The sequence below is a fragment of the Brassica rapa genome, chromosome A07 (genome assembly GCF_000309985.2).
Source record: "Brassica rapa cultivar Chiifu-401-42 chromosome A07, CAAS_Brap_v3.01, whole genome shotgun sequence".
In the NCBI taxonomy this organism is placed as follows: domain Eukaryota; kingdom Viridiplantae; phylum Streptophyta; class Magnoliopsida; order Brassicales; family Brassicaceae; genus Brassica; species Brassica rapa.
The window spans coordinates 17423016-17437515 of record NC_024801.2 but is presented as its reverse complement, the minus strand read 5'-3'; the positions used below and the strand labels follow the sequence as shown (position 1 = coordinate 17437515).

Sequence of the window (14500 nt, the reverse complement as noted above, 5' to 3'; positions counted from 1 at the left end):
ATATAAAATCTGATAATTATTATCCAAGATGTGGGGAACAAAAAGAAATTGTTATTCATGCAATATTTGAATGCTCTCAAGCTCTACAAGTATGGTCCCTATCGGCAACACTATTTAGCCCAACATTTTTTCTTTACCAAGTATTTATGCCAATATGGATTACCACTTCTCGAGAAAAAATAGCATTATTGAACCGGAATTAGACAGAGATCCTTATCCTTAAATAATCTGGTATATCTAGAAGATTCGAAATGTTAAACTCTTTAGGGAGATTGACAGAGATCATCTGGAACTAGTCCGATATACGGAAAGTGAGATGGTCATTTCCGCTCCACAAGAGCATAGTAGCGAGGAACTCCAAGTCATAAACACAGATAATATCTACATGGTGTATGGTTCATGGACTTCCACAACACAATTTAGTAGTTGTGGCTGAGTTTGGAAGGATAGTTTTGGAAAGATTCAGTTCATGAGAATGTGAAACTTAAAGAGACGAGAGACTGCTTTACATTTGGAAGTAAAAGCACTCTGATGGACAATGGAGAGCATGCTACCGCATTCTTCATTTCAGCGCTTTGGAACAGATAGAAAAGATCTGATGGCGATGTTGAAGGAACCTCAAGCTTGGTCAAGTTTTACAACAGAAGTAGAGGCTATTAAGACGCTGCTGCATATATGTTTTCCAGACTTCAAGATATTGCATATTCCAAGGACACATAATGGAATTTTGGATTCTTTAGCTAAGATTGCGAAACTTTTTCATATAAAGCTTTGTTACATTGGTTGTTTTATTCTGATCTAGTTACCTAAACTACCTCAAGTTTGAGTTATAGAATAGTCATTCTCTGTAAAAAAGAATATATATCAATATATTATATAACTAAATCTCTCTCTCTCTCTCTCTCTCTCTCTCTCTCTCTCTCTCTCTCTCTCTCTCTCTCTCTCTCTCTCTCTCTCTCTCTCTCTCTCTCTCTCTCTCTCTCTCTCTCTCTCTCTCTCTCTCTCTCTCTCTCTCTCTCTCTCTCTCTCTCTCTCTCTCTCTCTCTCTCTAAGGCCTCTGCAAATGATGTTTTTCGTATAAATAAGTGTGTTAAAAAAAAACGTTTGTCAATATTACATTTACCTTGTCTACGAGTCCTTGGTCAAACAACTTCCAAATAAATTGTAAGTGGCGAGAGACTGAGTTCATAAAATATATCGATTATTTTTTTGTCAACATAAAATATATCGATTCAATTATTTTTTACCAATATTTTACTTTTTTTTATAATCGTAATTCAACTCTAAAATGACTATAAAAAATTATATTATTTATTTTTCTTAGAAAGTCAGAAGTTATGTACAAAGTATACAATTTCACACTACACTTATAGTTGTCTCGAAAATTACTTATATTCATATATGATACTTTGGAATGACAATAATAATTATTGGACAAGCATTAAACCTGTTATATTTTGTTACAATATTTTTTGTTTAATACATAGATGTTGAATGCATTCCAAAGAATATATCGATTCAATTATTTATTTACCAATATTTTACTTTTTTTTATAATCTTAATTCAACTCTAAAATGACTATAAAAATTTTATTATTTCTTTTTCTTAGAAAGTCAGTAGTTATGTACAAAGTATACAATTTCACACTAAACTTATAGTTGTCTCGACAGTTTACTTATTCGTATTTGAAACTTTGGGATGAAAATAATAATTATTGGACAATCATTTGACCTGTTATATTTTGATACAATATTTTTATTTAATACATATATGTTGAACGCATTCCAAAGAATATAGAGATAGAGCTAAGGCTGAAAAAGAATTATAAACAAAGTGGAACTGAACTTGTATATAATTATGTTTTTGTATTTCTGTGAAAATGGTTTTAGATAATGTGTAGCTGTATACTTTTTGGGATATCTACACAAATCTAGAATTGATTATACGCATGAATATCTTCTTTTTGGTCGTTGGTCACTATGCACAATATATCCCCTTTTCTTTTTGAAACATAATAATATATCTTTATTACACATTTCTTAGAAGGTGTTAGCTTCTTTATTTTGTAACTCATAATGGTTGTAGTGAAGGCTAGTGACTATCTTATGTTTTTCGCATTCGTTATAACTTATAACAAAAAAAGTAACAAAAACTATACTATATATATATATATATATATCTTCTTCTTTTCGCATTCGTTATAACTTATAACAAAAGAAGTAACAAAAACTATACTATATATGTATATATATATATATATATATTTATTTGTTTCAAATGATTTTGTAAACGAGCATAAAATGGTAATTTAGGAATTATAAAATTACTTAGATAATTAGTAGGTTATCTGAGTAATAACAATTTTGATGAGTTATCCTAGCTATTTTTAGAAAAGAATAGGTTAGTCTAGGTAATTTTCTCTTGAAATTATGTTTTTTTTTTAAATATGTTTGTACGGGAAATATTATGTATTTCGTCTAGAAGTCCTTGGTCAAACAACATCCAAATAAATTGTGAGTGGCGATAAACTGAAGTTATCAAATATATCAATTCAATTATTTCTTTACGAATAGTAGATATTTATTTGTTTGTTATGCTAATTCAACAATTCTATATTGACTATGAAAGAATATCTTATTTCCTTTTCTTAGAAAGTCACAAGTTACATAGTATACAATTTCAGACAGAAAACTTATAGCTGTCTCAAAAGTTTACTTATTTGTATTTGAATCTTTGGTGAAAATTATTTTATATTGGATAAGCATTTGACCTGCTTTATTGTGATACAATTTTTTGTTTAATACATAGATATTGAAAGCATTCCCAAAAATATAGAAATAAAACTAAGGTGAAAAAAAAATTATGAACAAAAAAGCAAATTGAACATGTTCATAATAAAACAGTCAAATGCTTATCCAATATATTATCATTCTCGACCCAAAGATTCAAATACGAATAAGTAAATTGTGATACAAAATATACTTTGTATATTAACATTTTTACCAAACAAAATAAAATATACTTTGTAGATATTTTGTGACTTCTAAGGAAAGGAAATATATTAATAGATTATACTTAATATAGAATTGTTGAATTAAAAAAAAACATAGATGTTGAAGCATTCCGAAGAATATAGAACTAAGGTTGATTTTCTTTGTTGAAAATATATATGTATCTGTGTATGTGTGTGTATTTTTGTGATAACGAGTTAGATAATGCGCGTCGTTGTATATTTTTGGGATATATATCTAAGTAACTCCAACATTGAGAATACTAATATGTTTTTTTCAAAAAAGAATACTAATATGTTGGTTATGGTCTGGTCACTTCACATTATATATCTTTATCACAAGTTTGTTAAATAAGATTGAGCTGTTTTCATTTTGAAACTCATAACGGTGGGAGAGTAAAAGCTACTATAGTTTTTTTTGCTACTATATATAGTTTTTGTTATTTCTCTATTTTCTTTTACCAGAAAAAAACTGGTTGACAACTTTTAATATATTGTTCTATCAACTCGTGTACAGCATTTAGGTCAAACTATTATACATCATTTATACCAAAAAATAATAGTATTTCTGTCTTTTCTATCTACGATTTTTGTTAGTATCACTTTTTTTTCTGTGCATATGCAATGGTCGAGACCCAGTGGAAGTAATGCTCTAAAGCGACCATGGCGAGTCCTAGTTAAAGCAATTTTCAAAAGGTAAGAGGTCCGGTGACGAAGCCCAATATCTAGAAAGTTTACAAGTAATGTCTAGATTCCTCTAGCAAAGAGAGACCAGATGAATAGAGAACCAAAGTTGTAGTCACTTGTTATTTGGCCAGGCGGAGATCGAATCTAGGTTTTAAGACGTCTTAAAAAGTTGGGGAGGGGACTAGTTGTCATTTGTCAATATCCCCTTTGGAATTTGTTGGGTTTTAGCTTAGATACCCTTCAGATTAAACAAAAAAGAAAAGAAAAGTATCGCTCGTTGTGTACATGTGTATATTGACTCTGTGGAGCCAGATGTTTCGCTCTCACCAAGTTTCGTAAATAGAGACGGTTTGGCATGACATGTTACAAACTCTTTGACAAAGTCTTTCATGCATGTTCATTATTCCATGTCAATATTTTGACATTTGGCAGATTTTATCTTGAAACCCCAATTCACTCATGTGCCCATCGAATTCTGGAAAATGAAGTTGAAATTCAGATAGTTTATTATAAACTTCTGTTTTATTCTTTAGGTTGAAAATATGTAAATCTGATAGTTTTCTTATGGTGAGTTGTTAGTTTTCATGGAGTAAATCCTATAAATAAAAAGTTAGACACATTTATTTTTATTAACGTTGAAGTTATATATTAAAAAAACGTTGAAGTTATCGTTTTTGTGTCCATATATAATTTCCACCAGACCCACAATTTGTATTTAGAACATTTGATTTTAAAATAATCTTCTGTAATAAACGTAGTTTTAACCCGGAACACAACAAAATTAGGTTGTTTAGACACTTCGGTAAATCTAGAGTTGGTTTGTTACATTTGCTGTTATTATTTTATCGGATTTTCATAATTCTTCTGAAGGCATCATAAGAAATAACAAAAATACTTATCTAGTATGTGTACACCTCACCTGAATCTGATCGCTCGTTTCTAGTGGATTTTACTATATCGTGCTCTGTGATCGCCGTCATAAGTGTGAATCAGGTACTCTTGAGTATCAATATGTAACTTAAAATGTTGTCGAACTTATATCTTTAGAACACTCAGTTTGTATTAAAAGTAGTTAAATACAACTTTCCCTTTGTTCTATGTCCGAACATTATATTGCGGTTCAGTTTTTTCGGTTACGATATTTTTATAGTTGTGTCATTAATTTACATGTTGCCATTTATTAATTAAATTTTCGAAAAATTGATATGTTGTTGACTAATATTTTTGCCAACGTTATATCAAATTAAAATGGGTTTTTAACAATGGAACCTTTCAATAAAAAATGAAGATACAATATTAGATTAAACTATAAGTTTATTAAGATTATTTAAGACATTGTTACAAACATGAAATACACCTATTACAAGAAAGGATATAAAACATATAAAAAAAGAAGCCAAACCGATAATAAAGTAGAGAAACATAAAGAAATATTGACCTTATTTAAATTATTAGTTTATTACATTCTTCACCAGCGATGAAGATTTGGTACGAGTTCTAGAGGAACTTTCTTGGCGATGACGAAAGCTCCGGTTTCCTCCATGTCAATGTTTTTAATCGTCATTCCTTCAGGCAAACTCCAATCAAAGAAGTAAAGAAGGCTGAGAAGGCAGAGCTCAACCATGGCGATCCCCGTGGCCATCCCAGGACAGACCCTACGTCCGGCTCCGAATGGCAATAGCTCAAAATGCTTACCTTTATATTCTATAGGGTTATCTACAAACCTCTCGGGGATGAACTCTTCTGGTTTTGTATAGTTTTTGGGATCACGTCCTATCGTGTAAGTGTTGATTTGGATCATGGTGTTCTTGGGGATGTTATAGCCTTGAATCTTGATGTCGGACATTGTAAGCCTTGGGAGCAAGAGAGGAGCTGGTGGGTGTAATCTGAATGTTTCCTCGATCACCAGCTTCAAGTACTCAACTTTCTCTAGATCTTCTTCTGTGATTCTCTCTTTGTTGGGTCCGAGTGTTGCTCGAATCTCTTCTTGGAGTTTTTTCATAACTACCGGATGTCTGCTTAGCTCTGTCATTGTCCATATCATTGTGATGGCTCCTGCGTTTACTCCAGCCAAAAACACGTCCTGATGAAAAGACAGAATGATTCATGATTTTGGGTTTGAAAGAGGATATAAATATAGGGTAAAAATATTAAAGTACAAAAAAATGATGAAAAATAACACACAAAAATAAACCTTATAGGGTAAAAATTGTTTGCCTAGGCTGCATCTAAAACTTATCACCATTTGTAAAACACTACAAAACATTAATTCTCAATGAAATTCAAATACTTGGGAAAAAAAAAGAACACAAAAATAAAATCTCCAAAATAGTATTAATTAACAGGTAAAATGACTAAATTACTCCAAACTCTAAACTCTTACCTTAATCTCATCCACTAAATGGTAAATTCTAAATTTCAATCACTAAACCCAAATCCAAATATAAAATAAAAGAAAATAAAAAATAACTTGAAGTTAATATTATAATTAGGGAATTTTTTCTATGTGTACTATTTTTGGAACAACAAGTTTTAATTTTTTCATAGAATATTTCTCATAAAAAATAAAATCTATAAAACTAAGAGCAATATGAATCAAGTGAGAAGACGAAAAACTAAGACGGACCAATAAACAAGGTATTTGTTATATCTTAAGTTAACTTGCTTTCCACACGCGATATTCCTCAAGTCACCTCTAAAACTTTAGAGATTTTACTAAAGGGAAGGGATTATTCATACTAACCGACATGACTCCTCTGAGATGGTCATCGGTGACTTGAAAAGAACCGACTTTATTGGGCTTATTGATCATATCCAACATGACACTGATGATGTCTGAGTGATCTTGGGGTTGTCCAGTCTTCAAATGATCATCAATCACATGCTCAAAGAAAGTGGTGAGTTTGGCAAAGGCTTTGTTCAGCCTCGAGTGCTGGCCGGAGATCCGGTCAATTAGCCATCCCGCAGGGAAGAAGTCGGCCAACGACAACGAGCCGAGGTTGGTCTCTGACTCAAGCACCAACTCTTCTACTCTCTCCATATCCACAAAATCACACTCGTGGAAGTTCTGTCCAAAAGCGAGTCTACAAATGATGCTGGCCGCATATGAGAAAATGACTTTTCTCAAATCAACTGATGAGGTTGGTTTCTCATTAGCTGAATTTGACACCTTCTTGACCAACAACTCGCTCTCTTCCTCTCTAATATACCTGAAGGACTTGAGTTTTTTCTGACTAAAGAGCTCGAGCACCATGATTTTCCTCATCTCTCTCCAGTTCTCACCAAAAGGAGCAAAACCAACGTCTTTAAAGTTGTAAGTAAACAACCCCGTCCCAACAGTCTTAGGTCGGCTACAGGTCTCAAGATCATGAGTCTTGAGCACTTCCTCAGCTCCTTCTTTGGAAGAGACAATGATCACGGGGACTACCCCGAAATGGAGAAGCATCACTGGTCCATATTCTTGGGAGATTTTGTGAAGAGATTTGTGAAGAAATCTTCCAAACTGGTGCAAGTTTCCGATTATCGGTAGACCGGTAGGTCCAGGAGGAAGCTTCTCTTTCGACGGTAAAAGCTTTTTAGAGAAAATCAACAAGAGAGGGAAGAGTAAGAGAAAACAAATGAAAATAGACATTGTTCTTGATTATGTTTGGCTTTCTTTCTTCTGGTCTGTGTTTGAAGTGAAGAGTAATTAATGAGTTCTCAAAGATGCAATATATAGTCACTGAGGCAATGTATTTGGCTGGGTTTTGACTAAATCAATTTATTATTTTCTTACCCTCCATTTTTTTATTAATAACACTAAAATTGGTTTCAATATATATATATATATATTGATTTATAGATATATATATATATATATGTTGATTTAGTCTATATATATATATATATATTGTGTTTGAATAAAGTCGACTCTCTCGAGGCAAATATAGCAGGCTGGTTGATAAACACGAACCTTGTTTTATAAACCTAGTTTGTGCTTGTGTCACCGTAGTGCGAATATCGAACTTTAAATATTATATAATAGATATTAAAAATCGTAAAGGAAAAAGAACAAGAATATCTCAAATCGCTGACCTTTGTACAAATTATAATTTCGATTTGTAATATATTTTCAAAGCCAATATAACAAATGATAAAACTTCTATAGACACACACACACACACACATATATATATATATAAAGTCAAATAAAAATTCATCATTCATACTGTATATAAATATATGAGTGTTCGACTGTACGAACAGCAATTAATTAATAACAGCTACAAATTTTAGTAGATTCATGAGGACAAGAATATGTAAATGTAGAGAACAAATGGTCAAATGCAAAGCTGCAACTGGACTATTGATTTTTGGAATGAAATGATGTAGAATGCCTTATTCTATTAGTTCCAAAAAAAAATTACTATTTGACATGAATGGAATGAAATATTCATTCCATCAATTCCACAAAAAAATAGATAAATATTCATTCCATCAATTTCACAAAAAAATAGATAAATACAAAGAAAAATAATTCCAAAACAAATTTGGAATTTAGTTATGAATGAATGAAATGAATTACATTTCATTTTTTGCTGTATTCCATTTTTATCATTCTATTTATTTTCATTCCATCAATTTCTTATTGTAACTTGAGGGTATACATCGTAATGAACATTTCTAGTCACGTTCCTTACCGTCACAGCATACATTAATCACGGTCGTACCTGTTGATTTGAGTTAGAAACCCAATTATTTCTTACATTCTATTTAATTATAGATAGTTGTATAATATTGTAAGCGTTTCTAAGGCAATATATGAGGTTTACCGCGTATATGAGTCATGTGCAAACAGCCTCCAAACAAGTTGTATATGACAAAAGAAAAGACTGTGGTAATAAAATTATCTATTCAAATATTTCTTTACGAACATGATTTTTTAAGCATTTTAATATGTCAATTCAACAATTCTCTATTGACTTTTTAAAAGATTTTTTTATTTTGATTTTCTGAGAAAGACACAATTTATTTGCAACAAGTAGAATTTCGGATAGAACACCGTAGCTGTCTCAAAAGTTTACTTATTTTGATATTTTCTTTGAATCTTTTGGACGAATATTGATAAGTATTCGACCTGTTTTTTTTCTTTTCAGTATAATATAATATCCAACAATAATAATATTCTGGTTACTATTTTTGTTTGTGAAAATAAAAATTCTTGATATAAAAAGAGTTTACATAGCTGAATTTTTTTTTCCGTTTGTACCTACGTAATCCAGGATAGAAAAAACATTGGTAAAAAAATTTGGACTATTTTTAATTTGTGCGTGTCATCTTTTTGCAGGGTTGCTAATCTTAAAAAAAAAAAGGCAGTGGTAATAAAATTATATATTCAAATATTTCTTTACGAACATGAATTTTTAGCAATTTAGTATGCTTCTCTACTGACTTTAAAATATTATTGAATTTTCTGAGAAAGACACGATTTATTTGCAACACGTAGAATTTCGGATAGAACACCGTAGCTGTCTCAAAAGTTTACTTTGAATCTGTTGGACGAATATTGATAAGTATTCGACCTGCTTTTTTCAATTTAGTATCCCAACAATAATAATATTCTGGTTACTGTTTTTGTTTGTGAAAATAAATATTCTTGATATGAAAAGAGTTAATATAGCTGAAGATTCTTCTCCGTTTGTGCGTACGTAATCCAGGACAGATAAGAGTCTGAAAAGAGAGAAAAAAACACCGATATAGAGTCGTAATCTGAATGCTTCTACTTGACCTCTTCTGTTGCCATGAAAAGTGACCACATACTTGGACGTGGCTATGTAGTTTATCATCACTTGAGTTTTGTTCCAATGTTTGTTTTCCTCTACTCTGAGCAGATAGAAATTATCCTTAATCTAGAGAAAACCTACAGATAAATGCATATGAAAATTCAGCGTTATAATTTTATACTAGAACTCGACCGGGCGGGTGTTTTTTTGTTTACATAATGTAACTAAATATTTTTTACACCATTATATAATCTATAAAAATGATAATACATAATACATATATTGCTGTTACATAATTCTATTAATAGTAAAAGTAAAATAATTTATATAACTGTAAATGTAAATATCACGCGAATATTTGTTTTTATTTGACCGATATCATTTTTATTTACCTGATATCGAGTTGGCTAGTGGTAAAAGAAATCCTACTAGTCTTTCATTGGTCGGGTTTGATACACTTTGAAAATAATTATTTACAATATTTGAGTTCCCGGTAAAAAAAGAGAAACCACTTTTTCTTTTTTTAGAAATATATTTTTGTTCTCTATAAATAATATAATATATATTTATTTTTTCACGTATTATGTATTTTTTATTATGACATTACACATAATAATTAAAATATATATTTTTAGTTTATTTTTAGTTTATGTGTGTGTTTTCCATAAACTAAAATATATATGCGGAAAGAATATTTGAGATATTTTGATAAGTTTTTGGTCATAAATGAAAACTATATTTAAATTTCTAACCCGTTATATAAGTAGTCTTAATTTTTAATTTCTAAACCCAATATATAAATATTTGTCATCCATTTTTAACACTAAAATATTTATATTATCCCTTATATACTAAAGCACAAGTCACTCAACAAATAAAAAATTGACATGTGGAAAATGTTTAAAAAAAATTAAAAAACAGTTAACTGAAAAAATTAATCTTCGATCCCTAACTTTAAGCATATATTGCCTATATTTTCTCATAATATTCCATCCACTTTCAAAATCAGTTGACCACGATTTTCAAACTGTTTTCTTCTTATATATAATTTTGATTTACTAATATACGTTTTGTTTTTTTCTCTTTCAATCTTCTCTGCAACAGAATGAAAGCTTTTTTAGTTCGTTCGTTCGTTCTTTCTTGCAGAAAATGAGAGTCTGAGTATTAGGTCCGTTTGCCAAAAAGAGAGATTGAGTATTAGGTTCGTTTGAATTGAACAGGTTTCTTCCTATCTTCTTTCTTCTTTCTTCTGTGGCAATTCAAAGTTTATTTATTCATCACCTGAATCAATACTCAGTCGATAAATACAGTAAAATTATGGGAAAAAAATGATACTGGTTTACACCAAAAAAAAAAAGATACTGGTATGGTATTTTTTGAAGAGATTTCAATTTTAGATCACTGCAGTGTATAACTTGGAAACTTCTTCTATCTATTGATTTACATGTACTGTAGGTTATGGTTTGGAGATATGGGATAGAGCATAATCAAAATTATTCTTGTGAAAGAGACAAGCATCAAGTTTTCTCCTCACAAAGAAGGTTTTGCATGTTTTCCAGTCTTTATTATTTTTCTTTGATTTATTGATTAATATTTCCTTTGTTGAGTCAATTATTTTTCAGCGTTCACTACTGTAATTGTTTTCAACCCTAAAACTATTGTTGGATGTTACGGAACTTGCATTTCTGAAACGTAAATCTACTTTACTTAATTATTGGTAGACGTGAGTAATGTGGGTATTTCAGATGTGAGTTTTTTAAAACAAGTTGGTAAATTAACATAAAATATCAACGCAACAATTACTTTAACTATAAAAAATTATCAAATTTATTAGATTCATCGTATTTAAATTAAACTAATTTATTTGTTGTTATAAAATCATTGAACAAAATTAATGGATTGAATAAAGTGTTTTTAACCATATTTTATATTTTGATATTTTAAAAAGTTTTGCAAACATGTATCCATTTTATAGTGACATTTGTTTTATCCTTTCAAGTTTCAATTGTTTTGTTTAAGGCAAGAATCTCTAATATTATGTACCACTGTTCATATAATATTAATAATAATTTATTATGACAGAATATTATAAAATGATAAAAATTTAAAACAGTAAATTAACCTGTGCGCAGCACAGGCGATAATACTAGTACTTATTAAAATGAGTAATTGCATTTCTTGTATTTATATTATTATCAAATTAATTTTATTTTAACTTATTGACTTTAACATTTTATTATATGTAGGATTTTTATTTTATAAGAACTTTTTTTTAGAACATTGTTACCTTGTCTAAATGTTTTTCTTTACATACAAAACTTGAACAATATTTTTTTGAAACTTTTCACATTACAATTTTCTCATAAGAAAAATCTTAATGTTTTTAATTTTTAAATACTAATACTTAAATGTACATGTTATTACCAAATCTAATATTTCAAATCCTTACTAAAGAAAAATAATTTAAGGTAAAATTCAATTGAACATATGTAGTATCATACGTAATTTAAAAATAATTTTCTAATAGCATTTTGGTTATATATATATCTATAACAATATTGTCAATTAAATAGATTAGTCAAATTGGTTATTTGAAAATTTAATTAGGTCCAAATTTAGAATTATCAAGTAAAATGGATCTTTTTTAATATGTTCTCATTTTAAAGTTTTTATTCTCAAATACAGCATATCGTTTAATTTTTTTTTAAATATTGTTAATTGATTTCATTAATAATAAAATTTTGAAAAATGTAATAAACATTATTTAGTAGAGGATAACACCCACAAATTTATGGAAAAAGGTTTTTCTACTTTACATATTAAGGTTTATAGTATTAATGTGCATTAATATTTATCATGAATTTGTTGTGGAATAGATTTAAGAAAAAAATTAATTTAGATTTAAATTTATTTATTACTTCAGTGGCATTGCTTTGTAAATAAGTTATAAGTTTTAGGGGTATTTATTATTTGTACTTATATTTTAATAAGATAGATATGTATATAAATTAAATGAACTTTTCCATAAATGGTAACTAGCTTTGAATTGAAAAGTCTCTACGCTTCAAATTTTTATTCTGGTAAAAAAACTAATGTACAATCTAGAAGTATATTTTACTGGATGCACAAATACTCTAATATATAGGTCTAAACTTATGAATTATAATAGGTAAATATATGAAATTTGTAAAGAAATATACTATTTCTTTGAAAATATTATGGATGCATGTGCAGTATCCCTCTCAACATGCACCAGCTTCGCTAGTACATACATGGCGCTATAAGCGGTAAACATGTATTTGTTGAGTATCATATATATGGCTGGTACTTATATGTGTTGCATACTGCACATTGGTCAAGAAATGAAATATTCGATCTTTATCAAAAACATCGATCAATGAGATATTATCTAAGGCTTAAGCCATCACAAAAAGCCGTAAACATTAGATTCTATGCTCAAGCCATCACAAAAGCTCAACTACTAGACGAACGACTTTGGATTTTTTCTTAAATTCCAAATTGATCCAAATAGATTAATAAATTTCAATACAATAACCTTCACATATGACATAACAATAGGGTTAGGTGAAGCGTTTCCGTTCATGCATCTCTACCGTAAGTCGATATGAGGTTTACCGGGTAAACTAGTCCTTGGTCAAAAAAAAATTACGTGACGCGATATTTTTTACGTAAAAACAAATTACATGACGCGAGATTGTGGTTATAAAAAAATGTAAATTACATTCAACTATTTATGTACGTGGTATGGTGGTTATATCCCCACGTTCTTCTTAGTTCTCAAACAGAGGCAGTGCTGGGTTGCGGCTCAGATCCTTCCTGCTTGACCGCCAACAGCAGGTTGAATATTTTTTTGTTAAAAGTTCCAATCCGCATAATTCACAAAGAAAAAAATTTATATCTGAATTTGTTTAGTCAAAATTTGCAGATAACCCACGAAACTTGCAAATAATATTAATAACAATATAAATACTTATTTTATATATTTTTGGTTTATTTTTAATAAAATAATATAAAATATTTATATTTAATTTGTAAATTTCATTATTTTTATGATTTAATTTCAAGAATATGTTTATAATTTTTTTTACTAATCTGCACCTGTCCCGTGAGAAAATAACATAACCCGCACCCTTGCCGCAATACAAATATTCCAAATCATTGCCTCACAGCAGATCAAACGGGAGGGGTCAAGTGGGTAAAAATTAAAATTCCCAGCTTTAAACTTAGGCAAATATTAATTAACATTTTTCCATTAAATAACATTTAAAAAAAATCCACTGATTAAAATTAAAATTATCGTTATAAAGAGATTATTTTGAAGATTCAGTGATAAAAGTCTATGCTAACTTGCGAAACAGGTAATAACGATATTAACAATTTCAATTGTACCTTATACAACTTAAACAAATGATACATGCTAATACAACTCCAATCTCATTATAATTCAAGTTTTCTTCCTCAACTCGTTATCGTGATTCTTAAAACTGTTTTGACTAACATATAGTTAGTCAACCGTTAAATTAAGATGAGTCATCTTTTATATATATAAAAAAATTTCCATTAATACTCACTACGCCAAACTAAAATAACTAATTTTAGTGTGTTACAATACTTTTTTGCATTAAATAATTTTTGTAACACTTCTTCTTCCCCATTCTTTGTTTTAACGTATACGAACATGAGCTTGTCACCGCACTTGACAAGTTTTTCCAACAAATGAGTTTTGGAAGAGACTGAAGCACTTTGTTCTTCAGCCGTTTGTTTTCCGCCACTACCTACGGTGAGGAGATTGATTGGAATCGCCTTGTGATCCAAAGGATTAACCGATATATTAGGAGGTAAGGGAGATGGTGAGGAGTGAGGAGTTACATGTGACCGAGAGAGGAGGCAATGGGAGATTCTCAGAAAATGAACGGGAGATTCTGAATGAGAAAGGAGAGAGAGAGAGAGAGAGAGGGCAATGCCGGGAGGAGATATGAGAGTGAGGGCTATGCTGATAAGAGAGAGGAGAGAGAGAGA

General features: G+C 29.8%; 1 protein-coding gene across 3 annotated transcripts; it reads right to left on the bottom strand.

Moving 5' to 3' along the window:
• Positions 1-3368: 3368 nt before the first annotated feature.
• LOC103829924 (cytochrome P450 71B5) lies at positions 3369-13898 on the bottom strand. Of its 3 annotated transcripts, XM_033275723.1 has the most exons (3): positions 11614-13898; positions 6442-10303; positions 3369-5781 (listed from the first exon to the last, which is right to left on the bottom strand). In XM_033275723.1, exons 2-3 carry the CDS (start codon positions 7327-7329, stop codon positions 5167-5169), a joined length of 1503 nt encoding a protein of 500 aa, XP_033131614.1. In that variant the 5' UTR covers positions 7330-10303; positions 11614-13898; the 3' UTR covers positions 3369-5166. The 3 variants fall into 3 exon arrangements, with proteins under 3 accessions (XP_033131614.1, XP_033131615.1, XP_009103856.1); XM_033275724.1 differs by having other exon boundaries at positions 3369-5679; positions 6415-13898; XM_009105608.3 differs by having other exon boundaries at positions 6442-13898.
• Positions 13899-14500: the final 602 nt, after the last annotated feature.

Coding starts and splice junctions, on each gene's coding strand:
- LOC103829924 (XM_009105608.3), bottom strand. CDS start 7,329: ATGTCTATTTTCATTTGTTTTCTCTTACTCTTCCCTCTCTTGTTGATT. Junction 5,782..6,441: donor ATCTCAGAGGAGTCATGTCG/GTTAGTATGAAT, acceptor TCTTTTCATCAG/GACGTGTTTTTGGCTGGAGT.